General features: G+C 42.1%; 1 protein-coding gene across 3 annotated transcripts in view; it reads left to right on the top strand.

The window, feature by feature from the left end:
- Positions 1-27,459, top strand: part of UNC5C (unc-5 netrin receptor C) — a 252,542-nt gene that overhangs the window by 213,035 nt on the left and 12,048 nt on the right. For all 3 annotated transcript variants that reach the window (XR_011150534.1, XM_069013117.1, XM_069013118.1), the window contains exons 8-13: positions 7,349-7,405; positions 8,863-9,054; positions 10,290-10,634; positions 13,557-13,644; positions 23,171-23,339; positions 25,231-25,464. Coding sequence is in view for 2 of the 3 variants with exons in the window: in XM_069013117.1 (XP_068869218.1) it covers positions 7,349-7,405; positions 8,863-9,054; positions 10,290-10,634; positions 13,557-13,644; positions 23,171-23,339; positions 25,231-25,464 (1,085 nt within the window). In the remaining variant the exon portion in view is untranslated. The remainder of the gene's footprint in view (positions 1-7,348; positions 7,406-8,862; positions 9,055-10,289; positions 10,635-13,556; positions 13,645-23,170; positions 23,340-25,230; positions 25,465-27,459) is intronic.

Genomic DNA, 27,459 nt, shown 5'->3' with positions numbered 1-27,459 from the left:
TGTCCCTACCTTCATCTAGCTGTCTGCCATGTATCCTCTCTTTAGCGGTGTCCCTTGTCCTCATTTCAGCGCTCTTGTCCCACTACAACAGAGTGAACCCCAGGAAGTCTATCTAGCGTTCAGTCATTGCAAGAGTGGAATTTGCAAATACACGATCTAGTGAGTTGCAGTGCCAGGCATCTGTTTACTTTTGCTGTCAAACATGCATAACAAACCCAAAGCTGAGGTGCTACTAAAGATTGACATAAGATTTAACCAAAAGGTCACAGTCCTTAACTGCAAAAGACTGCATAATGTCAAACTTGGATATTCTAATCCACATCAAATTTTAGCAGCCAGTTATCCTTGCCTTCCATCTTCCCTTATTCCCCTATAGATGTCATGCATGTTTAAACTCAGGCAAGACCTTTCTATCAATGTTAACAAAATGTCAGGATCTAATTTAAAATGAAAACATAATTGCAGTCTTAATTATAGAATATCATGAACTCCTGTTCAAGGAGAGAACAAGAGAGTGTCCCCGTTTAACTCACCCACTCAGGAAAGATCTGAGATAATACCCAAGTAAATAATCAGTCACAAAACCTCAAGCTCTCGGTTTAATAGCCCACCCTGAATATGCCCATAATTAGTGCTTCAGAATGAAAATAAATTGCTGTGCATTATCTCTGGGATGCCTGATACCATATTTGACCTTCAGATCATCATTACTACAGACATGAAGGTCTTTCTTTAGAATAGAAAATGTAAGAAGAAGCTGGGCACATTCTGTCTGAAAAATTTTTGCTGCACCAGGGACTCTGCTGTTGGTTTTATTTTTGGGATTTTTTTTAATTTTTAACCACCACAAGTAAGGTATAACATATCACATCTTCTCGGTTTTGTGATACTTTTCCTGGGAAACAGCAAGGGAGAGAAACAATTAACAGCAATTAGAGTTCAAATATTATTGTTAATACTTTTCCTATGGTAAATCTGTATTAGCAACATGTTAAGTGAACATGAAACCTTGACACTAAAAACAGTCAGAATATGGGGTTTACTCTAAGATTGCTTTTGTACCATTAACTCTGCCCCTTGTAGAAAAGAAAATACTTGAAATATGTGCAGCCTCTGGACAGTGGAGCTCGCACAAAGCAATTTAAAACTCCTGAATGTCAAATTAAATCTCCTAAATTCCTTCTCATAAGCTGGGAATATGTGACTACGTGTCCATCATAAACAGAAACCTAGATGGACTAAGATGGAAGCCAATAGCATTGCAATGCATCTGAATTAATATTTTGAAAGCCCTTGAAAGCCTTTTGTGAAAGCTTTGAGCCTTTGCACACTGTACTGATCATGTAGAATTTCCTTTAAAAATAATGAAGATATTCAAGCAAGCTGCTGATAGCTGTAGGAATGATGGTGAATGAGGTAAGGCAGAAGGAAACAGGACTAGTAATGCAAGGTCACAGCCACAGTCACAGCACTGCAAACGCTGTAGGGACATATAACTTTTTTTCTTCTTTGTCTCAAAACCCTCTCTGTATAATGGAATTCAGAATGTAGAATTGATGAATGTCTCTTCCCATGAGTGCAAAAAAGCCTGAAATCAGGTTGACATTGAATTGAGAATGGCATTTTACAGGGAAAGGGAGATAGGCTGAATTTCTAGAACTTGAAATCTGGAAACAGCAGTATATACTTGGGGAGAGTTGAGGATTTTTTTAAGCATTGAGATCCATTGAACTAGAAATTAACAACAAGATGAAAAGTCACTAGGGTTCCTAAACCAATTTTATTCAAACTTCCCAGGATAATTTCTGAGACTCATTATAGAAAATTTCAGCAAAACCCAAAGATTTAAAATTAAATTCTGAGCTAACTGGAGCTGGACCAAAGAGGAGGGTAATATGACTCAATGCTGAAAGAAGACCTCACCTTGGGAATTAAGAACAGAAGCAATTGGGTGCATGTTGTTTGGGTCTGGTACAAAAAATAATTACCAGCTTGCTGGCTTTGAGTTATCAGATACTGCAATTCATCTGATGTGTATGCATCACAGCAAAACAAAGGGTTGTTTCAGTAAACCCATGTCATGTCTTATTTGCCACACACCTGCTTTAAATCTAAGAACTGCTTCCTTCAAATGTTAAGCTTCTACATGTAATAACTAGTCTCTGTTTATCTGCTTCCTGAGAAAGGAAGGCAGCAGTTGAATGTGTGGTGCCTTCTTTTCTCAGAGATGAATTAAGGACATTGATTTTGGAGCCAAAAGGGGGAAAAGTGCTGTTACAATATGTTATGCTTAAAATGTTGAGTTCTTTGCAACAGGATGTTATTGAGGCACACTTCATGTGGCTAGGCTTTCAGAAGGACCATGGAATTACTTGACCTCAGCTCTTCTTGAAACTGCTACAGAGAGAGTAAAGAGAGTTTATAAATTAGAAGCAAGTGGTGCCAGATTAAAGTATGATTCATTGAAGAAACTAGCAGTTATGGTGTGCTTTATGCAATCTTCACTTTATTAAATGGGAGTGCATGTCTCCCTTTCTCACTGATCTTGAGACAGTCTCAAACTATGTATGATTAACTGTGACCTCAGCAGCTAATGCTATAAATCTATTTCTTTGCAGGATAAATGTAAATATTTTCATAAATGTGACCCAAACTGTATAAGCCCTAGAAAATAAGTTGCCAGAAAGATCATCTTCAGCTACTTCACCTGTCTTACCTAGGTAGTTGCTGGAAAGAGGGAAAGTAGGTAGGAAAAATACTAATTGAAAACTGGGTATTTTTCTTTCTCTCTTACGTAAGTATTTTAATTTCTGCAAGCAGCAGAGTAAAATATTTTCATTTTCTGATCAATTCACTCTAAAATTGATATCCATTAATACAAATTCAGCATGACTAGAAAGCTAACAAAACCAATTAAGGACCAAAAAGTGCAGCCAGTTACAAAGTTCCCTCTGCATGAAGCCGTGACCTAGTGTTTTATACCACAGGGATAAAAGTTCTCTTTAAAATATGCTAGTTCACAGGCAAAGGCAGTATATTCCTATGGCTTTCTAGGTAAAATCAAACACAGGATTTCAGAAAGCCCATGTCACGACACTGAGTTCCCAGGCTAAGCACCGTGTGTGTGTATATATGTCCATGAATATGCTGAGGAGTAGATTCTTTCCCAGTGGAAGAAAAGAGCTCAGAAAAGTTGTTTTGGTGGCTCTTTGGTGACAGTCTGTTAAATGTCAGTCTGAAGGGAGTCATTGCAATAATCTCTGCACAGTTATCTTTCATAGGTCTGAGATTCTCTGTTCCCAAATGCTTTATTTTACCTCAGCTTGGCAGAAGGTGTATCTACTCCTCCCAAGGCAAACTGCAGCAGATGAGTTGGTGCTGTGGAAGGCGTCAGCCTGGCTGTTTGTCAAAGCTGACCCCGAAGGCAGATGAACCCACACATGCAGATACGCTGCGGGCTGCTCAGTGACACAGAGCAGCCACTGTGTCTCCCGGGGCCTCTGGCACAAACGTGTTCCCGGAAGGTCAGAGCAAGATGTGTGGGACCAGAATGCTCAGGCTAGACTTCCAATGTTTGGGGATCATCTGCCTTCAGAAACTGCACCAAACTAATTAAATGAGCTTCACAAGCTATTCAGTTAAATGGTCACAATTTCCCAAATCAGTGCCAAGTGTGACTGATGCTTGAATTGAGTTAAAGTAAATTGATAAAAAGCCTGCTGTAGTCTTTTCTATATGTCAGCATTGGATTGGTTAATTTTTCAAGTACACTCTGACATATTCACCCTTCACTTTTCTCAGTGTGTTGCATCATTATAAAGGTGAATAAATTGCTCTTCTCATGCTTTCTAGAAACAAAATAAGCAATATTTTGTATTGTTAAAATAGGCAATTTTAACAATACATCTGCATTTGTACAAAGGATTTGTGCCAGTGTAATTAATTTAGTTAAAAAAGACCCACCCTTGACACTTGATAGAAACACTTCTACAGGGACAAAAAATATATTTACAAATCTAAATTGGAACATAAATTAGAATACATGGAGAAACACTGACTTAAGTAAAGGCTTTTTACTGAATGCCTTTACCATGCAATTACAGTGGTTCAATTTCCATGCGTTAACCCGAGCCTCCCACTGATTCTCCAGGTTTGACATAGGGTGAGGTACTTGTACAATGAGGGAAACAAATACCCATTTTGGTAAGCCTTTGAGAACCTCAAACAGCAGGCACTATGCAAGCATAAAGTATGATTATTGCTACTTTACTCATTCAACAGTACGTTACACAACAAAATAGCAAAAGCGCTCTTGAAAACATGTATTTCCCAACAAGCTGTAGGAAGAAGCTTAAATTACTTTTATCAAAGTAGCTCACTGTGAAACCAGCTGTTCTAAGTATGAGTCGGCAGCCTTCCTAGAGTCAAACCCTCCAGCACCTTTCTAAATTCACACTCATTAAAAATGTTCATCACCCTGGTAGAAGTCCCTTAGGTATCTGCCAAGCAGTGCTGTTAATACAAGGAGGAAGAAAAAAATAATACATGGAAAAGATCTCTCTTCACTGCAATTACTTTGAAGAGAGAAGTCATTCTTCATTATTTCAGTTACTAATCCCAGGAGATTTGTGTCATTATCTGATGAAAATGTTCTTTTTTTTTTGTTTGAAGGCATAGTCAGAGGGACCAGTGTGACAGCCAACTTCCTATAGAAATCCTTGTTCTCTTGTGCTGGGATCATGGCAGTAACCCTGCCTCCTGCCCATCACCAGCGCATGGCTGCAGGCCTTCTCTTTGCTCCTGCAATGCCCACTCCCTTTTGGAAGAGTGACAAAGGAGTGCTTAAAACTAATTTTGTTGCAAAACGTCCTGCCCAAATGGCAGAAGCAGCCTGTAGTATCCTTGCCTCTTCCTCCTTTTTCAATAGATGTGCCTTTGACTACGTGCACAAAACATTTCTGTAGAGGTAACTGGCATCACTCTTAGGTAGCTGCAAGGATTCTCTCTGTAGTTAGCAGTAAGAGAATCTGTGGAAACTTGTAAGCCATGAGTATGTATTTGTGACTAACAGGGTCTGTGGAGAGGTTGCAATGAGGTAGATTTCTTTTAGAATGTTTGAGGCCCACGCTTGCTTACCTTACCGAAAAAGCTTGAATCTGAGTTTCCATTATCCTGTGAGGAAAGAATGCTTTCAGTAACATCACAGGTAATCCAGGTGGTGCCATCTTTTGTGCCTGTTGAGTGGCAGCTGCTGGATCCCTTCAGACATGGCAGGAATCATGCACAACCTTGAACACAAAACCTACCACCTCAGATGCAGTGGGAGGAGAGAGGAATAGCCTCTTCAGCTCTGCACAGGTGAGCTCAAGCTCCATGGGTGATGCAGAGCCCGGGGATGTGTGCTGCTCCCTTCCAGCTCCCCCAAGAACCTGCTGGGGCACATGAAGTGCAGGGAGACATCCTCAGCTTTCCCACTGCATTTGAGTACAAGGCAAAAGTCATTCAGAGATGCATCCAGCCTAAATTCCACTTTGTCCCTGGGCCTTTTAGTTCCTTCTGCCTGCCTCTTGGTTTCTCCAGAGACATCTTGCCAAAGGAAATACTGGGCATAAGGCTATAGCTAAAATTTAGGTTTACCAAATTATGGGCCTCAGCACTTGTCTGGGGAGTAATTGGGAGTAACAAGGGTACTGTAAATTCTTTCCCAGACTTGCTGAACACTCACTCAAGCCCTCAGAATTTACTCACCAGATTTTTCATGGCCAATACCTCAAGTACACTGGTAGAAGGAGAAAGCAGTTATTAACAAAAAATTGAGTATGCATGTTGAGAGTACACATGGGTAAACTTGCCTCAAAGAACCAAGGGAGATAATGTAAGTACGTAATATTTCTAAAAGCAATTGGATGGCTGGAATCCTTGCTGTGAAGTAAAGCTTTAAACAGAGATTACAGGCAGTATAGTTTGTCCCATGATGTCCCAGGAAAAAAAATTATCATCAAAAATAAGCTGGTTTTGCTCTGGTATTTCAGGTAAGGCAGAATTTATGCAACAGTTAACAACTGGAAATTTTGGAGGGAGGTATGTCTATGCCAGTGATTGGGATAGATGGTGTCTTTATTAACAAAAAATATAGCCGAGCAGCAAGGGATGTGTAGAGCACAACAGATGCCGAGCACCCAAGCTCAGCAGTTCTGGGAGCTGGGGATTATTCCTCTGGTCTGCCTGTGCATTAGGCACACACCAGGAGTGCTTTTTCCGGTTTTGTCTCACCTGCAGGGAATCCCCAGCTGTGTGAGCTCCTTGCAGTGCGATCAAAGGGGAGGGGGTGAAATTCCCTTCAGAAGAACTTAAGGGGAGGTGGTGGAGGAGAGGTACTCTTTCTTACACTGACTCTAATCCCATCCCAAACAGTGACTCCCCTGCTTGGTTTGGATCTGTCATGTACCTTTCCAGCAGGATGGGACTTGGAGCATTTCACTCATTTGCCACATGGGAGATGCTTAGCGAGTTCACAGGGCTCATATGGGAACTAAGCAGCTCCAGTGTGCTGTGCTGGAGGGGTGGCAGAAGGAAAAGACAAAGGAAATGATATCTCTTCTTTATCCATCCTGAAATAAAGCTGTAAATTGTGTTATGATTTTGTCGATATATGGTGCTTGCAAAGATTTCAAATAAATAATGTTCTGACCCTGGGGGCCTTATTGATTTTGTAATAATTTCAAAGAGAAACCACTCAGTTTACTGTTTGATGACAAATTCTTTGCTCCCTAAGGAATTCCTGTTGAACACGTATTAAAGACAGGATAAAATAATTCCAAGGAAATACAGAGAAGGGGCTCTGTGCATAGACTGCTCCACGAAACAGTATTTAACCTCTGACCAGTGACAACAGGTCTCCTTTAGCTCTATTAGATCAACAGCAAGCTATTATAATTAAATATAAAAACTGTTTAGAGCCTCACCGAACATGTCCTGGGAATTAAAGCATATGGCAGGGATAAGGATAAAAAGACTTTCCATATGCTAATGACCCTAGATGTCTGAAATAAATTAGATCCATTACAGTTTATGCTCAATAAAAGAAAGACTTTAAGCACTCCAAAGTTAGTGACTCGAGACTGATTTTGGCTTAGAATTTCAATCTGCCTGCTTATTAATTCTTAGTACAGCTCTGGAGGAGACAGGGGATGCAAAATCATAATTCTGTGCTGTATCAGAATTTTAAAGTGCCATCCATTTCTTTTCCTTCCTTTTTTTTTTAATTAAACTATTTTTCATGCTTCATTTTTTTTGTTCTCCTCATTTGATTTTGTTCCCATTTTTGTTTAATTTCTTTCTTTTTAAGGTTTCATTTATCCTATTTCAACTGAACAGAGAACCCAGAATGAATATGGATTTTCTTGTAAGTTTAATGTTTGATTTTATGTTCCTGGATGCTAATTTGGTGCTGTTCCTTGGGTCAGGCTTTACTGTTGGGCCAGCTTAGTGTGACTAGGCAAAAAAGGGACCTATTCAGCAGGGTAAGTGACATTCTGCTTGCTTGACAGCAGGCACAGTGCTTTGCAGCAGACACAGAATTATAAGGGCCCATGTGCACGAGGGAAATGGGAGAAGATGATGCCTCAGAGACAGAAACTGGAGAGAATGAGCCATCTTCTCATTAAAATTCCCTTAGCAACCGGAAGAAGTGTGGTGGAAGGGTAACTTTTCTTTGAGCTGGAACTCAGAGTTCTGCTTTCTGAACTGCTGGGTTAAAAGTGGGATGTTTCAAGGTTGGTAAATCGAAGGTCTGGTAGCCCAGAGCTGTTGGAGATTGATCAGTCCCTTTCTGCACCTGCCAGCTCTCACCTCTGCAGCTGCAGGGCAGCTTGGCTTAAATGGCTAAAAGAGATAAAATAAAAGTGATTTCACATGTTTCAAACTAACAAAAATGAGGTACTAAAAGAGTCTGATTTGTTTTTCCACTTCCTTTTTTCATTAGGCTATTTCTAAAAATGGGATTCTTCCTTGTACAGAAATACATCAATTTTTAAACACATATTCAGACCTTTTGGAAAAAAATGTCTGGTGGATAATGATGCTAGAGATTAGCTTGGAATTGGTGCTGAAGATATGGTATAAGCAGCTAGTAGAAATATCATAGCCATTTCCTCACAAGACAGCTCTAATAAATTTTGGTTCCTTTTGGTAAATTACCACATTTTTTCTTGTGCTTGCTTCAGCTTTTATCTAAATATGTATGTCTTAATGCCACTGATGAGAATTCAATGTCTGATTCTCTGCTTTATTAATTTACTAGTTTATATTTTTAAAGGCAAATGGATGGAAGGGAGTAATGACAGATTACAGTTCAAAAAAAAAAAAACCAAACCAACCAAAGATGTGTCCTGATATTCCAGGTATTCCATAGAAAATGGAAATTTTGGGTTCTTTTACTTCTTTTAAAGTAAAAATAAGGCTTCTGAATTTTAAAAACCAACTTGGTTTGGTATCAGATGAACTTCTAAATACCAATATTATGACATTATGTCACCAAGACATACTATATAATTTCCTATGGTGAATTTGTTTCATGAGACTAAGTCTGTAACATGTTTCACATAGCAGTTCACAGCCTGAGTATTAGATGAATAAACAAGTGGATAGGGAAAGAGTTAGAACACAAGTTAGAGAGAAATCAAAGATTGTTTTCCATCAAAAGGGCATAGACCTGCTATATGGTGTTGGAAATGGATTTTAAATTGGCCTATAAAAAAGGCAGTAAATATCTGCAGGAAACGAGAATAATAAGAACGTGTTTTCTTGAAAGTCCCTGTGAGGAGGACATTTCTTGAAGGTTCCTGGCCTCTCTCCCTGCAGCTGCTCCTGACTCGGATGATGTTGCTCTCTACGTGGGGATCGTCATCGCCGTGATCGTGTGCCTGGCTATTTCTGTGGTCGTGGCCCTGTTTGTCTATCGCAAGAACCACCGTGACTTTGAGTCGGATATTATTGACTCCTCGGCACTAAACGGGGGATTTCAGCCTGTCAACATCAAGGCTGCCAGGCAAGGTCAGTTGGCATTTCACTCCATTTTGACCAACTCAAGGAGATGCTATCAGGTTAGGGTTTCTTGGGCTGCATGAATGGTATCACTGGATGTCTGTTGACACTTGATAAAGGGGAGAAAGGTCGTGTTCATTTGTTTCTGATTGTCAAGTGCTCAAAAGCCGTGGTGGCATTTGTCAGCTGTGCTCAAGAGTATAAAGCAGATGAATTTAACTTCTGAAGAGAGAACATGAGTGTGAGAGTGAAACTCAGACACATTTATGGAAATACAGGTCCAGCTCAAGTCTAAGTCAAAGGCAAAGACAGAACCAACGGAGGCAGGATGTGTCACAGGAGTAATACTACAGTAATTCTATCACATCTCCCTCCCCTTTATTTCACTAATAGCTTTTTTTCCTATGCCCTGTCTCCACAGGTATGAATAGTAGTTTGAGAAGTACTGTGCTTTTAATAGAAAATGTAGAAGTTGTGGTAGAACATCATTTAGTAATGAATATTTTTATCACTGGTGCGTAACAGCTTGGTATTTTTCCTCACTTCAATGGCCAGGAAAAAACACTCTAAAGGTAGTGCCTTTATCAAGACACTTATTTAGGCTGAAAAGTTCCTCTTTTTTCCAAATATCTGCACCAGAAGAATAAATCAAAGTAAGAGTTAAGATGACGAGAGAGTTGTCACATGTAAGGTTAGCAGAAGTGTTTTCTTTGCTGGAGAAACTTTTAAAACAAATCTGAAAAAAGTGTGATGCAGGTACTAATCCCTCACTGCAGGGAGTCTTGGGTATGATGACTTCATAGGCTTGTTGTGTCTTTTATTTCAAGAATGTTGTCTTTAGGCCAGTTAGATAAATTGGTTAGTGATTGTCACATAGCATTTAGGGAGGGGTTCTTAGTTAAAAGTAGATCTACTGAGCGATGAAAACATCTTGCCCTAAAGCTAAGCATGTCATATTTGAAATCTGAGTGCAGCCTGGAAAAACAATCCCAGTGAAAACTCTTCAGAGCAGAAACATGCTGTAATTTTGTATGGCAATTGGATTCCATAGCAGCTGAGGCAATATGAGCCCTGGGAGTTTGCTGGAGAGATTCATGGAAATGGAGATGAAGGTTCAGGGACTTTGCATATCTGAGCATTTGGAATGAAAGGCAAAATGCAGAATGCAAACCCAAATTGTTGCACAGAATAAAGTCATCAAAACAGAGAAATAATATGGTTCTTCCTTCTCATGTCCACTGCAGACCTCCTGGCAGTGCCACCAGACCTCACTTCTGCTGCAGCCATGTACAGGGGTCCTGTGTATGCCCTGCACGATGTCTCTGATAAAATCCCAATGACCAACTCTCCAATCTTGGACCCACTCCCCAACTTGAAGATCAAGGTTTATAACACCTCCGGTGCAGTCACTCCCCAGGATGACCTCTCTGACTTCTCCTCCAAGCTGTCCCCACAGATTACGCAGTCTCTGCTGGAGAGTGAGACCCTGAACATGAAGAACCAGAGCCTTGCTCGGCAAACTGACCCATCATGCACCGCATTTGGGACCTTCAACTCCTTAGGAGGCCACCTAGTAATTCCCAATTCAGGTAGGTGCTAGCCATGCTGGCTTAAAGGTGCAGTTGTTTTGTGGGTTTAAGTGGTGTTAGCTTGCTTTTATGTGGGGAAAGAAAGTCTATACCTGGGACTCTGCCTTTTCTTTGATCAAAACAGATAGGGTTTCCCCCCCTTCATTTGCATCTACCAAAGTACTTCAAAATATTTTCCACCCAAAGTCTTGGCCTCCTTTTAAATACTGCAGGCTTGAGGAAGACTTGGGCCCCTCACTATAAGAGCACAAGTCTTAGGAGTAGCAGCTGAAGGAGCTGGGGTTATGTAGCCTGGAAAAAAGGAGGCTGAGAGGGGACCTTATCACTTTCTAAAACTACCTGAAAGGAGGCTGCAACAAGGGGGGGGTTGGTCTCTTCTCCCAAGTCATACTTAGGGATGTGATCCAGTGATGAACAGGATGGTATTAGGTTAATGACTAGACTCAAGGATCTTAGAGGATCTTCCAACCTAAATGATTCTGTGATTCTAAACAGAATATTGCAGGGCTCTTAGCCACTTTCTGAGACATGCAAGGCTTCGGAGCTCCCCTGTGTGAAGTGCAATTTAGCATTGCCTTTTCCTCTTGTGCAGTTCTAGTAAGCCTCTATTTTGTCACTGCACATAAAAGAGGACGAATTAATTTAAAAACAAATTGGTTGCTCCACTTCCAATTCATTGCAGACTATGTGCAGTTGTAGTAGGACAGCAGAATACTATTTTTGGGAGGCTTTTTACCTGTATTTATTGTTGACTTCCTTTACAACTAGGAAAGAGAGGGACTGAGCATTGAGGGCCTGTTGGTGTTCTGCAGCATGCTGCTCAATCTTTCTCATACAGCACAAAGTCAGGCTTCCAGGCCCCTTCTGGCCACCCTGGCACCAGCAGGCAATTTCAGAGCATCCAAGGAGCTCTTGGGCAGCCTTGAAAGAGCTCAGGTCTTTCAGACAGATTTTTTTATCAGAGCCATGTTGCTGCTTGGTTCTTACATGAAGTTTTGATGTTCTTTCTAAGGAAGTTCAGCACCTAGATGGTTCCTGTGGGTTTGGCATGATGCTGAAGAGCAGCATTAATATCTAAAGTGAAATTGAATCAAATATGTAAAGCATTTGATGTGGGACATATGCAGGCTGCAGGGTGGTCAGGAACACACTTGCCCAATTTCACTCTGAATTCAGGTAGGACCACAGTACGTGTGAGACTGCAGCTCACAGCTTGGCCATTTTACAGCAAGTGCCCTCACCAAGGAGATAGTGCCTACCCTTGTCCCGTGCACCTTTGCTGGATCATTTCTTATTTGTGGATGTTGTGGAGAAAGCAAAATGCCTAGGTAGCCCAGGACCTGGGTGGTTTGGTCCTTCCAGGATGGAGTTCCACGCTGCCCATGAAGCAACCAAAAGTGGTTGGAGCCATAATCCTGCTCTTCTAACGGGAAGCGAAAATATCTATTAAATTTAAGTGAAAGCTGAACTACTTCAATAAATCTGGTGCTGACTGATGAGCAATGTTGAAAATGCTATACAATCTTGGATTTCACATTTTTCTAAGTAGCAGCTGAAGACAGATACTGATACTCAGTTTTCTTATGCCACAGTGGTACACATTATCAGCAAAGTCTATTAGTCACAGTTAATTCTCGTATATTAATATCAATTTGTAAAGAAAAAACATTTGAGGCTGTAATCCCTTCAAAATTATTTAAGTAATGATTTTGTAAAATAAAATAATCTGTCTGCTGCTACCTTGTATGCCTCTGTGCTGCTTCTAGATGTATGTATGTACTCCTCAGGATATGATCAAAGTCGTTCATTTGCAGTACACCTGCCCTGTTACAGCTGCAAGCATGCACAGGTTAGGTTGTAACAGGCCTGTAAAGACACAAGTGGCAGAAGGCATTTGTGGAAAATGCTTTCCTAACTAACCCCTCTCCTTCAAAACTGATGTGGGACTGAGGCCCTGTACACCAGCACACAGGAGGTCTCCAGTGTAACCAAACCTTGTATGCCAGGGCCATGCAAAGTGTCTATAAAGTCCCTTTAGTGTAGACACATCTATATGTAAATAATCTTCCTCTAGGTTTGTTTTCAGCTGTGTAGTAATAACTGTATGCAAATCCTTGCCACTGATTTCCAGCTAATCCACATCTTCAAAGAGAGCTGGCTGAGATGTGTCCAGCAGAGTGAAATAGTCAGTTTGTGGGCCGTGTTTGCTCTATAGAGACAAGACATCTATTAAATGGAAGTAATGTAAGAGCAGTGGTTTTTAATCAAGTGTGCAGCAAATCATTATTGAAAAGGACGCTGAGCATATTTGCCCACGTTTTTTTTGAGGTTGGATACCCCAGTTTTGAGCCACTTTACAGGACTAGGCACATTCAAAAATAGGAAGCCCAGTTTTGTCTCCCTGGCAGTCTAGGAGCTGAGTGCATTAAAAGACAGGATGCCAGACACAGAAGCCATCTTTCAGGAAACAACTAGTTCTTGTTGCTTCCTGGGACAGTGCTCCACTGCTTTTCTCTCCTGATCTTAATTAAGTAAGAATTGCCATGGGAGAGATGTCCCATTACAGCTGTTGGAAATTATAGTCAGAGTTGTTTGTTTTTCCATCATTTTACTAGGTAAGCAACAGGGTAACCATCTGTCTGCTCTTTAAATAAAATGAAATGGAAGAAAATCCTCTTTTCTGCTCCCGTATTTCAGTGCAGAGGAATAAGAACAGGCTGCTGGAGACTGGAGACACCAGGGTTACAGTAAATGCTTTTTCTCCCATCTTGCTGAGGTCATTTACAGTCTGCTGGTGAGGTTGGCTGAAAATCTGGCAGTGCAGGCTTCATCTTCTGCCTCTCCTCTTCTGTCACTCCTCTTCACAGACCCACTCACCTCCTTTTTCTCCATCTTACCTTTTGTGTCTCTTCTGTTTGGCAGGAGTAAGCTTGCTGATCCCAGCAGGAGCTGTTCCACAAGGAAGAGTCTATGAAATGTATCTGACAGTTCACAGGAAGGAGAACATGAGGTAAAAAACTGCCTTTATTTATTATTTCCTTGTGCATTAATAGAGGGGGGAAATGTAGTAACTAAGGACCTGCAGTAATAATGCTTATGCAAAGCCTGCTGCATTGAAGCCCTTTGCTGACTTGGAGGTAAATGCAAGCAAAGCCAAGGATAAACTTTGCCACAAAACCAGCTCAGATGTTTGCTTTTCTAAACAAGTGTTGCAGCCTGCAGCAAGCCCTCAGGCCGGGGGGATGCTGAATTGTACAGGAGCAAGGACAATGTGCCAGCGTGAGTTTGTGCAGCAGAGAAGTGTGAAGTAACCTCTTGATAAAGACCTGTGCTGCAAAGGATAAGGGAGCAGAGGAGAAAGGTGACAAATCAGCTCAGTGGAGGGACAGGTGCCTGAGCAGCTGACTTGGAAAATCTTTTCTCCTTTTAGAGTGAAGGTGAATTTCTTCATGGGCTTGGCTAGTCCATGCAGTGAAGAGGATGGAGCCAAACCTTTTGGTGTCCTCTACCTCCCTGCTGCTTAGCCCCTGACACTGCATGCTGAGGGCACCCAGAGCCAATGCTGGGGTGACCACTGTTGTTGTCTCCTGTTACCTGAGTGTGTGGCCAGCTCATATTCTAGCTCTTAACGTCTACTGGCATGTGATCTGGCAGCCTTGAAATTGAAAAAAAATTGTTTACAAAAAGGCCAAGATACCATTTGGAGCCATTTAGAAAACCCTAATGAAGAGAAAGGTGAGATCTTAGTTGCAGAATGGACTCGTGTGTGCAAAGGCAGAATGGCAAATGTGAAGCTAAGGCAGTCATTACACGGTGCTTTGCCTCTTTCTCCTCCTCGTAGCTAGATATGTTTTTTGGCTCAGCCTCTTAATAGCTTTTATTATGTGCTAAGCCACAGCTGTTTATACACTGTGTGATATTGAACACTATTCTTTAGCTTGGTAGTCTTTCACCCAAGCTAAAATAATCTGCTTAAAGAAAAATTAAGTAATCCTTCCACCCACCCTTTTGCATACATTATTCATCAGCTGCTCTTTGAAAATGGCTAATTGCAGCTACAGAAAAAATGTCTCTGTTCATAGCTAGTATTGATTATATTCCTATCACTTTTGGCTGTGTTTTAAAAATGTTTCCAAACAGTATTGAACAAAGACTCTTTCTTTAAGAAGGGAAAAAAAAATCAGATGGCATCCCCTGTTATTCAGCTTGCCTCTAAATCTTCCTTTCTAAAATACCTAATTCTTTAAAAAAATTATTTAATTTCTAGAAGGTGCTGTATGTGCAATTATTTTCTTTGCAGCCAGTTATGGAGGGAATCCCTGTTACTTTATTCATGGAGCTGTGGACAACTAATGTCACATACTTATCTAATTTATTTTCTTCAAGGATCATAAAGCCATCTCTGCATGCTTTGTGATAGCTGTAACTCAGCAAGTCACGCAGAGGATAAAAGGATAGGTTAACCTGTGTTGGGAAAAGCATGGCTGGAGATGTGCTGCCTGCCAAACTGAGCAGGTATGCCAAAGGACACCTGCAGAAGTAAATAGAATGGTGTGAATCCTCACTTACAAATAAGATTTTGGAAGTGATTTCTTTTCCTAGGAGAGGAGAGCAGAGCAGTCTGCCTTGGAGCAGCAGGGCTCATCATATTGTGGTGGCAGTCACTTTCTGAGTGCCCAGAGTCCAGCTGCTTATTTGATCTGTGGCTGTTTTTCAGAAAGCACACCAGGCTCTTCATGCTCTTGGAAAGCAGCTTCTCTGGCACATTTAAGATGGAGCTCATTGGGTGTTGTCTAGATCACTCAGAACTGAATACTCTCTATAAAGGGAATGCAGAAGTGGAGCATCTTCCCATTACCTGCCCCCTTTCCCCAGGTGCCAAGGAGCAGAAGGGGGGTGGGTGGCACCCAGCTGCAATGGTGTCCTGCTGCAGGACTGGTTACCAGACACTTCACTTCTGTAGCAGAGCTACAACTCAGTCAAAGCTTCTTTTTCTGACAGCATGGGACACAGATGTTGCTTCATACAATTGGAGTCATATGGGTACCACAAGTTGCTGTGTGGCATAATTATTTTTTAAGTCAGCTACTGCAATCTTGCAGCACTCTAGCAGAGAGTGATAGTCCCCAGCAAGGACTAGCTGCAGACATTTGCTTTTGTGGCCAGGCAGTAACTGCAGTGTGTTCAACAAACCCTGTGAGACCCTATATTTATTTTCATGAGCACTGTGCAAATGTGTATGGGTTGAAAAGTCCTGTTATGTGTTGATGTTATTTGGAAGGGGACACACAGGAAATTATAAAATGCGTGTTATAATCAGAAATGAAGGCAGTGTTTTCCTTGAGACTACAACTACCAATGAGGCGAGAATGTGGTCTCCATAGTGCTCCCCTAATAGAACCAGAGCAGCAACAGAGAGGGTCACCACCACAGCTCACATACCTCTGGCAACTTAAGATCTAGCTCACACTTTGTTTGTAGAAATATGACACTGCTTCTGAACAGTCCAGCTGAAACAGAAAATATGTTATCTCTCAGACTCCTGCACATTCCCCTTTTCTTATCCTTCCTTTGTTTTCATAATACATTTCCCCAGTTAGTCTCTGAAAGCTGTAGTACAGAAATTTGGGAGACATCACAACCCAGTAATATCACTCTTTGAGTTGCCTTGCAGATTGGTTAGGAGAGCTTTCTGAGACAGGCTATTTATTCCATTTCATATCCATCAAAGAGTGTGAGAGCAGGAAGGTCACCCTAAAAGCATTATCCTTCTGCAGTGAGTTGGGGTTCTGATAGCTTGCAGTAAACACCACTTGGAGGCAGTTGTTTTCTCTAAGTGTGTCAGTGTACTCGTGGCACAGTGGGGTTTCTCTTTTACTGAATTGATACTCCAGGGGAGTGTTATTCCTGCTTCTGTCCTGCAAGCTCACCCTCATTCTTCCTGTCATTTGGGGCAGGATGGATGTCAGGCAACTCCCAGCTTCTGATCCCTGGCTGGTGTGTTGACCTCACGAAAAGATCTAAGTGCTTTATGAAGCAGCTACTGTGAGGAAAAGGATATCTATTTATAGATGGGTGTGTGTTTGCACACATATATGTATGTGTATACGTTTATATACACATTGTATATATATATATGCATACCTGAAAAAATGACAACCCTATTTCACAGCTATCAGACAGGTGTCTGTCTTGAAGATCAGTGTCTTTTTTGGTGGTGAGCAGATGCTCTCTTCCTTAGTCTAGGGAAGTGCCACCAGCTTTGAGATTTGCAAGAAGGAGTCCCTTCCTAAGTAGTGGTTTCATCTGTAAAATCAGCACATTATGTTGGTCGGTACCTGGCAAGAGCCTGTCCCCATGAGAATCTATGAGAGCCTGGGTCTTACAGATTGAGTAATTTATATAATTAATCTGTAATTTAATCCTAAGGATTAAATAATAGGAATATAAGCCTCCAACGTCCAAGATTTGCTTGACTGCCTCAGGTTAAAAAACAAATCTCGCTGTGAGCTATATTAGCGGAGCTGTTTCCTTAAGAAACATCTGGCAGTGGTCAGTGCTAGATGGGGTCTGGGTCTTGATGGACCACTGGTTTTATCTTTTGTGGCAGTTCCCGTGTTCTCTGTGAACCCCTGCTGAACTTGCACAGCTTTAGGTGGAGCTACTCTTGCATACTCTAATCAGAGGCAGGAACTGCACAAAACAGATACAGCACTGTGAAGGACACTCCTGCATAATCCATCACACAGGAGGTGTTCCAAATGAGAGTGGATGTCACTGTGCCCACAAAATTTGACAACCCTGAAGAACAGAGCAAGCAACACTCCTGAAGGTCTTGATGGAAGACACACATAAATGTGCAAATTTCAAATTAGCTACCTTAAAAGAGAAAAGGGTCAGGTGAGCCTTTCCAGGATTGGTATCAGCGACTTCATAATGTATGCATAGACTTTAATATAAAGTCAAGCATCTGATCAATGAGCGTGCTCCAAGGAGCAGTGTTGACTTTTTCACCAGTAAACCTTAAGCTTAGTGATGTGAAGTAAAAGAAATTGAAGTCTTGCACATTTCATTTCTCCACCTTCCTTCTTTATCTCAGTTGCATAAACAAAATTACTTTGCAGCTCCAGAAGACAATTTCATGAAGTGCCACTCACTATAATTGAAAAATTCAACATGAAAAAGACCACAGCATGAGCAAAAGTAGAAGGCAAACTTTTCACTGTATTTTTCTTCTGAAGATAGACTGTCAGAAGAACCAGGGTTTGTCTAGAATATTAAGTTTGAAACTTAAAAAGAACACATACTAAAAAATAAAGCCCCACCAATGAAAGGAGGAATAAAATATCTTCCCTCTAACTTCTGGCTAAGCTGTGTAGAAGGGTTGCCATCTGTTGCTATGCGATAGCCATTCCTCTCTCCCTGCTCTGTCCTGTGCTTCCTGAGCTGCTGGGATTGCCTGGAGCGTGGTGGCAGGGAACACAGTGTAGTCCCACTGAGGAGCAGAGATTTATCTGGTTGTGCTCACATCTGCTGTCTGACAGCTACCTTAATGAATATGGTCTGGCATATTACAGGGAGACGGTTTCCAATGAGTAATCCCATTAAAAACACATATTTGATTGTGAAGGGACCAGATATGGTGAATAAAGGTTTGTGTGCTTTTAAATATAAGTTGACTGTTCTTGATAATCTCTGAGGGATGGAAAAACATCTAAAAATATCTGAAGACCTTTCAGTTGCTGTTAGTGCCTTTTAATAGAAATGCTAAGCAGTGAGTTGAATTTTAGTCTTGGATCTTTGTAAAACAAAAACATCTCTCTGTTTTTGGAGTGATACAGCTGAATGCCCTGTCTCCTCTTATAAGTTGTCCCGAGACTGCTGGAAGCCTAAAGTGAAGCCCATGTTGATGGGGTTTTTGTAGGGGGTTGAGTTTGGGGTTCCTTTTCTTTCTTTTTAGCAGCCTATAAGATGGCCCACAGTTTTGGTGATGTCTGCTCATAGGTCTTTCTGGTTTAGAGGAGCTAACTTCCTTGTTCTATATGCTCCCCTGTGTCTCTGTGCTGGATCTCCCGCAGTCTGTAACACATAAATATCAATGTTGGTCACAACACGTGCTCCTCTAGTCTGGGATCCTGGCTTTGCTGGTGCTGCATCACCTGTTTCAGGAGAAGGAATAAAATTGCCTGTAATGAGTGACTACAGAATAACTTGTCTTCAGGGGAATTTGTTGTTTACTAATTCCATGAATTAGTGTTGGTTTATGCTTTGAGGAAGAACAATTAATATCCCTTGTATAATCTATCTTGTCTACCGCATCTGTTTCTGTTCTCATTAGCTACAGTAAGGCATAATCCTTTTGTTTTAAAATGGAAATCAAAGAGTGAGAAGCAAGAAAATATTTGCCAAGAGATTTTTGTTCGTTTTTCCTGTCCCTTGTCATTGGGCACCTCTCTGCTGTCTGTGCCATTGCGTTGTTTAGCGTCATTCCTCTGGGTTTCAGGTGTTTATTTCTGAGATCTCCTGGTGGTCCCTAAACACCCTGCTATCTGCAGTGATGTTAGAGCTGGAGAGGAAAGGGAATATCACCGTGATGTGCTCTGACATGCCTTGTCCCATACAACGCCAGAAATCAGATTTGCTTTTTGTCACTGTGTCACGTTACATGTTGACTCCTGCTGTGTTGCAGCAAGCTCACCTGAAATCTTGTTCACTTTTATTGCTTTCTTTGTTACTAAATAACTCTTTGGAACTTGTTTTGCTCCAGCATCAGCTACTGTACAAGTAATAGGGTTTTATTTCCTACTCATATTTTTACCCTCTCTAGAATTTTGGCATTGTTTTCTGGCTCTCACTGTTACTTGCAGCAATTCCTTATTAATTGTTACCTATAAATTTAATGATTGTGTTTTCCATGTTGTGAGTAGAAATCCTGGCTCCACAACAGTCAGAGAGAGGTTTAGCATAGCCTTTAACAGAGCTGGGATTTCACCTCAGCAGTGACAGTGACTCACTTCGCATCACTGGAGAACTTCTCTGCAACTTATTTTATCTCAGTTTTTAAAGGTTTATCTGCATGAGGTGTATGTTGGAGAGTCACTAGGACCGGCAGGTGTTCAGTAATTTTGTGGTGCCAGTCTCTGATGTGTGCCTGGTTGGGAATTTGGGACTGTAAAGCCAAGCACCCCCACCCTTATGGCCCATTTTTCTGCTCTTCACTAATCAGACTGTCCTGTATCATAAATACCCAAGTCAGGACCATGCATAGCTCATCCACTTGGCAATAAATCATCTAAGTCTGGTGACAAAGATGCTTATGAACATGGGGAGAAAATACTAAGCCTTGATATTTTTAACATGTCCTTTGTATGCTTGTATCCACCTCCCATTTCAGTTGCTCACTGTGCAGTCTTCAACACATCCTGACTTGGAGTTTTGCATAATTTTTTTATACTTGTGCTAATCAGCTATAAAATGTTGCAGCACAGAATCATGCCCTTCATCAGAGTCCTAAAATCTGACAGTCAAAAAAATTTTGGCATGAAGCAGTGACTGAACTTTACTTGGACACAGCTTCAGACTGTATGATTTATCAGTACCATATTCTTTTAATGACCTTTTGGGTTTTTTTGACTTCATGCATCAGTGCTTGTCAATTTTAACTCATTTTTCACCTAAAAGGCACATATTACTTTTTTTTTAAGACAATCATGATATATTCACTCCTACGTTCTTTCTGACTGCTTGTTTTGTAATTCTGTCCAAAAAAACTATGATAGCTTGTACTTTCTTTCTTTTCTTTTTCATGGCTCAGTACTTTTAGACGAAGTTAGGTTTACTAGATGATTAAGTCTATAGCTGGTCATATCTGTCCATACAAACACTGTAATTTTGAGAGATCTTTCTCATAAGATACTATGTTTCTTGAAATTTCTTGAATTAGACTGTAGGAGAGTGTTCAAATATCCACCAATTCCCAAAGCTGATGACCACTAAAAACCACTGACACACTCTGAGTGGTTTTTAGGCTTCTTGTTGCTTCTTATGAAAAAAAAAAACAAACAATGTAAATGAGTCAGAAAAAGAAGGAATGTTCTAGTGAAAAACTGTCAAATTATTTATTCAGTCTGGTCTTGAAAAAAAGTGATACCTCATCTTCTTAATCTGAATCCAGGGATTCCCTGTGGTATGCACGAGGAGCTGGACTAGGTACTCTATCTGCTAGTGTTTCATTTATTTTGTGTACTGTTTGTTAGGCTAAAATAGCTGGCACAATACATGATAGCTGTCCAGATTGTTATACTTTACATCTTTTTTGAAAGACATCTATATCACAGCTGTTTGTTTCCAGTCCATGGATTTTCAGAAACCATTGTTAAGTCATTTAGTAAACTCATCAGTTAATTTCCACAGATGCATATCATCTGCATTTACTGATTTGCATAGATTTAAATTTTTCAATGCCAGACCCTTTTTTTTCTCAAATGTTACAAAAACCTCCACAACATTTGTAGCAACAAGGGATGATTTTCAAAAGTGCCTTCATCCCATTTTGCAAAAGGATTTCTCAAAAGTTTGTCTTTCATTTTCTGTGAGATTAATGGGATAGGCAGGGAGAATTAAGGTGGACAAAATTAGATTAGTCCTATGGACATATATTTGCAATAGCCAAAATAGGTGTGATAAATTTGGTATCAAAATAGCTTCTGTCCTGATTTGGCCTCCTTGAAAATGTTATATCTAAGATTACCTGCTCTGTTCTGCATTGGTGTGGCCTCGCCTTGAATATTGTGTGCATTTTTGGCCACTGCAATATAAGAAATATATAAAACTATTAGAGAACATCCAAAGGAGGGCAATAAAGATGGTGAAGGATCTTGAGGGGAAGCTGTGTGAGGAGTGGCTGAGGTCACTTTGTTCAGCCTGGAGAACAGGAGACAGAGGGGAGACCTCACTGCAGTTACAATTTCCTCGTGAGGGGAAGAGGAGGGGCAGGCACTGATCTCTTCTCTGTGGTGACCAGTGATAAGACTGAGGGAATGGCCTGAAGCTGTGTCAGGGGAGGTTTAGGTTGGATATCAGGAAGAGGTTCTTCACCCAAAGGGTGCTGGGCACTGGAACAGGCTCTCCAGGGCAGTGGTCACAGTGCCAGCCAGTAGAGTTCAGGAAGAGTTTGGACAATGCTCTCAGGCTGTTGGTGTCACTCTTGGGGATATCCCTGTGCAGGGCCAGGAGTTGGACTTGATAATCCTTGTGGATCCCTTCCAACTTAGGATATTCTATGATTCTGTGATTACAGCTATTTTTTTTTTCTCTTGGTAAAGGCAAAGACTTGCAGAAAAAAACGACAATGTTATCTCAAATGATTTCCCGTAGTCGAATGCAGAATACCTGTATTTGTAAATGCGGGATGGGATGGAACCCTTAGCCAGAGCAGAGCATGTGAGGTCCTGTGGGCAGATCAGGATTTTAAGTGCAGATCACATTGAACGCTTTTAATCTCCCTCTTGCTGGTTTCTGGATCATGAATTTGTCCTCTATTATTTAGGGAGGCAGTTGATGAGGCACATTCAGCTGTATTTGTCATACACCAGATGTCGGGATAGTTACAGTCACTCATGCTTCCTCTTGTTTTAAGCTCCTCAGCGGTTGGTCTGGGATGGTTTTCACTTGCACACATGTGCATACACACACACCCACACAATCTATCATTTTCAAACTTCAGTGTATGTTGTGTATCCTAAATATTCATATGATTTTCCAGACCACCCATTCCTAGTGACTGGCAGCAAGCACACTGGATAAAATCTGTGGTTTTAGCTGAACAGCTCGGGGTAATCACTAGAAATCTTGGGCTTTGCACGTGTGTTTTACCCTTGCACTATTCCTTACCATCCCTTCACCCTTTCTTCCTCACCAGCAGTGACACCTGCTCCCTGCAGGCGTATTTGCAATAGCCGCTCTAGTGAATCTGAATGCCTTTTAAGTAAAATGGAGTGTCAGTGGGTTTGGTGATGACTCAGAACTCAAACTGCACATCTCAGATGTGCTGTGTACCACTTTCAGTCATGTTTACATGCTTATTAGTTCAGTGTCTTCCTCTCTTCTTCAGTTTTCTCTGTCCTGACAGTAAATAATTCTCACAAGTGATGCCTACAAGAGCCACCATTCATTTTTGTGTGTTACTGAACAACTGCCAAATGCAGCAGTGACTGCATTTTGGCAGTGGGTGAAATGAAGCCTCTGCATACCATTTGCAAGGATCCTTCAGAGTGGAGGATGCTCAGCAAATGTGGCCTATAATTTGCTGACACCTAAACCTGCATTTTGACACGAGAGTTATCTGGCACAAAAACAAACCAAAAATGGAAATAAATATGGATTTAGAAAAAATAAAGGAAAAACCAAAACCACCTATTTTGCTTGCACAATCTTTTTTATTTTAATAGAAGGATTTTTTATTTTCACACACCCAAATGAAACTTTTTGTCTTTTTCAATTCACTTAATGTGTCCATCTTTCTCTCTCCTCATCAGGCCTCCTGTAGAAGACAGCCAAACCCTGCTGACACCAGTGGTGAGCTGTGGCCCACCAGGAGCCCTGCTGACCCGGCCCGTCATTTTAACCATGCACCACTGCGCAGAGCCAAACACAGAGGACTGGCAGATCCAGCTGAAGCACCAGGCTGCCCAGGGACCGTGGGAGGTGAGGCTCCAGAGCTCCAGCCTGTGTGCTGACTGCATGCAGGGCTCTCTGCTGGTCCTTTACTTGCCTTTCTGAACCTGGATGCCTGTATTTTGGGGCTTCCATGTAAGGCACACAGCTGCTACATGAAGGCAGGAGTGCCCTTCCGCACTAGATGTCTAGGCTGCCCAGTGCCCATGCAGAGATCTGTCCTTGGGGCACTTTGGCACCTCCTAGTACTAGCAGTTTTCCATGGTGGGAGCCTGAGGTGGTTCCTTGCCAGTAGCATAGCAGGAGAATGTCCCAAGGCAGTGTGGCAAAACAATCTTCCCACTGTAACTGGAGCATGAATTGATGCTTTCAGCAAGGCTGGGCCATCCTGATAGAGTCCTCCTCTCCAGCCCTGTGCTCCTAGGTCCCTGCTGCCACCAGTTTGGTCTCATAATTAATTTGGCAAGGACACTTTCTCCTACTGGCAAGTTTAATAAGGTCAGGGTGGCTTCTGAAAGCAGTTGGGCTGACAGCAGTGTAAGTGCCACGTCCAGCATTGTCTTCAAAAGCCTCTTGTGTTTGCCCTCCTGCCTGTGGCACCGGCTCTTCCTCCTGCTGGGAGGGAGCGTGCAGCAAACACTGCTCTGTCTCGCCAGCTAATCTGCACCCTACAGCCCGACTCTTGGCACCACACATGTGTTCTTTATTTGTGTCCGTGTGTTACTGGCACCTCTTCATCTCACCCCATCCTCCTCCTGCCCTTGACAGAGGTTGCTCTGCCAGCTGTGCACACACCCTGGTGTGAGTGCAGCATCCATGGGATCCCTGGCCATCACACAGCAACCCTCTTCCTCCTGTCAGTTCTGGAGCACCTCCTCCAAGCTGAGCCTCACACACACGTGTGCACACACATTCCTGCACACCCCTGCAGCATCACTCAGGGCAGCACCTCCTGCCAGAGCCAGGTGCTGGCATGGCCATGGAGGAGGTGCAGCTTGCACTGCAGCACCTTGCCCTCCAAAAAGATTGTGCCACCACTACAAACACAGCAGGCTTGCCTTTCCTGAGACTAAGGCAGCCTAGCTTAATGCCTAATGCCAGCTGAGCCCACTCTTCTCAGCTGCCAGATGTGTACATTGTGCTGCAGAGCTGCCAGCAGCAGGGATGGCGTGGACAAGTTGTGCTGAGCGTCCTGTAGCACTTAGTGGCTTTGCAAGAGGCGGCTGTTACCCGCTGCTGACATTTCGTTTCTGCTCCCTCTCAAAGCCACTCAGAGCACCTTGTGTTGCGTGCAGGATATTACACGCAGGGTTGAATGGAGAAATTAGCAGGGGAGCTGTTTTCCTGTATGCCCAGGGTGGGGAGGTCATCTGCATTCAGGCAGTATGCATTTTTTTTCTTCACCCTGCACTCTCGTCACGGAGGATTATTCTGAGGAAGCAGCAGGTGATATTTCATGTAGATGTGGTATTTGGCTGTCGCAGAGATTACTTTCCTTCCTTGAGTTTTTATAACTCTTTATTGTCATGCTTAGGAAGTGAAGGGCAGTTATTTATTCAGCATGCCTGAGACTACTGATGCTAAATCATGGTCACCAACAGATTAGTTCTGCAATATCTCTTTCAATAAAATCTTGGTGATATTTTCATTATTTCCCTAACTCTGCTCAGGGCTTTAAAAGCAGGAGTGAGGACAGGTGGAGTTTTTGACCCCCAACAGTGCCACCAGCACCCCAGAGAAATCTGCTCCCTGTGCCTACACAGGAGAAAAGCTGAAAGCAGGACTTACAGATCTTGATTAATCTAAGGGGCAAAGAGCAAGGACTTTTTGCATCATCCAAGCTTGAAAAGGGGCATTGCTGCCTAAAAGGAGAGCAGCTCTGAGGGGTCACATGCTGTAACTTGGCCTCTTTCTCTCTTAGGATGTGGTGGTGGTCGGAGAGGAAAACTTCACCACCCCATGCTATATCCAGCTGGACCCAGAGGCCTGCCATATCCTGACAGAAACCCTCAGCACCTATGCCTTGGTGGGACAGTCAATCACCAAGGCAGCAGCCAAACGTCTCAAACTGGCCATCTTTGGACCGCTGTCCTGCTCTTCGCTGGAGTACAGCATCCGGGTCTACTGCCTCGATGACACGCAGGATGCTCTTAAGGTGGTTCTTGATCTTTTGCTTGCTCTCCCTCTCCCTTCCCAGCTGTCACAGGACTGCAGTCATAGCAATGACTAGACCTTCTGCTTCATGTATTCATGCTCCCTGGGTTATTCTTCTGATTAGAATAAGAGCTTGACAGCAAGATGCTGTTTTACAGTTTAACCCCCACACTATAAATTGTCCTTTGCATAAGGATCTCACATTATTTTCCACCCACCAGTCTTTTTTCCTTTGTTTACCTGTATCATATCCTGAATCCTGAGGTTTTTGCATTATTAAAAGGCCATAAGGGACACAGGGCTTCATTCGTTATTCATGTATTTTTAATGCTAAGTGCCAGCTCCCTAGAGATGGAGAAACATATAATTGCTTCTTTGTAAATAGTTGATAATGATAAAAGAAGCTTCTGGCCTGTTAATCACTGCCTGCTTTCATACTGCTTTATTACACCGCTTCGTGTGCAGCTTTTTGTGTTGGGAATTCGCAACTGGAATAAACCAAAGCTGCTGCTATCCCTGACTGGATAACCTTACTCTCCCTGCGTAATTCTGGCATGCACACAAACACACACTCACTACATACAGATGAGCAGAGAGGTAACAAGACTTGCTATTTCTCTTTATAAACACCTGTATTTATACAGGCGGTATCTATAATAGATGCACTCATGAAATATGTAGCTCCAACTGCACAACAGAGTTTATTAAAAGGTGGGTTTTTTCCTTTAGTTGTAATTAGTGCAACTTCACAAATGCCTCTTTGCAGCAAAATTATTTCAAAGCCTGACTAAGCAGAGTCATCCCGCTGCTGTACAAGCTTTTGTTTACGCAGGTTTGCATGGGAATTATTGGGATTTAAACGCACATGCACTGGCTGGGAGTTGTTTGTGTTTTTCGGAACAGTGACTTCCATCACTGAGGGCAGCACGCTTGGTTGTTCTCCCTGATACTATCTGATATCAAGTTTTGCCTGGCTAGGCTCTGCTGAGGTGACATTCTTATATGTAAGAAAGGCAACGAAGTATAAGGGTTGAAGCAGGCCCATGGTGACTTCAGCATGATTTTGTCCTCTGAGAGCTAGGCCTCTGTCACTGCATTGGTGTTACCAGCCTTTTAGAAACAATTATTTTCCCTGGTCCGATTTCCCTTTTGTTTTCCCTATTTAAAAAAAAAAAAAACAAAAAAAAAGTGAAAAAGATCTTTCATAGCAATCAGACTTCAAAGGTCCTGGTGGTTTTATGCCTGTGCTGCATAATACAATTTTCCATGGGTTTGACAAGGCCTGGGGTAATAATAAGTGAGTCGGAGGGGCCTTCTCCAGCCAGCTAATGCAGTCAGAGCTGAGGAATCTAATTAAATATTACTCAGGAGCTGTTGGTCTGTTTCTAATAGACTGTGGGGAGAGTTGTGTGGTAAAGTTAATCCAATTCAGTGCGACAGCAGAAGGGATCAGGAAAGGCACAGAGCCACACGGGGGGACTATCCTTCACCTGAGAAGCTGCAGTCGAAATTTGGGAGGGCAACAGGTCAGTCCTTGGGATCCTGCTGCAGTTAGACCCCAAAGTGAGATTGCAATTTAGTGAGGAACGGTGAGCAAAGTCAGGAGGCCATCATCCCACTCAGTACCTACTGCTTTTTTATGTCAAGTTCATGCCTTTTAATTTTCTTTCTCTTTGGCATGTCTACCCCAAGACTGGAGGGGTACCCATGGGGTTCAAGACCCAGCTAGCTGGTGGTTTGCAGGAGGACAAGCGCATGTACTTGCTGGCCACAGACTCTTATGAATGCATGAGTTGCACTTTTTTGGATGTGTAAGGTCTGGGGAAGGAGAAGATTGAGGAGAAAGAAGCGTAGTAAACCAGCTGTAGATGAGTAAAATAGGTGTAGATGGAAGGGCTGACTATGGAGCAGCATGTATAAGCAGGCGCATATGAACTGGTACATGAAACCAGTGTGTACTGAACATCCCTGTGTGACAGTGTTGTGTAGACTCAAT

Source organism: Aphelocoma coerulescens, chromosome 4 (assembly GCF_041296385.1).
Source record: "Aphelocoma coerulescens isolate FSJ_1873_10779 chromosome 4, UR_Acoe_1.0, whole genome shotgun sequence".
Classification (NCBI taxonomy): domain Eukaryota; kingdom Metazoa; phylum Chordata; class Aves; order Passeriformes; family Corvidae; genus Aphelocoma; species Aphelocoma coerulescens.
The sequence above is the reverse complement of the archived record's forward strand: the minus strand, read 5'-3'. Positions and strand labels throughout refer to the sequence as shown.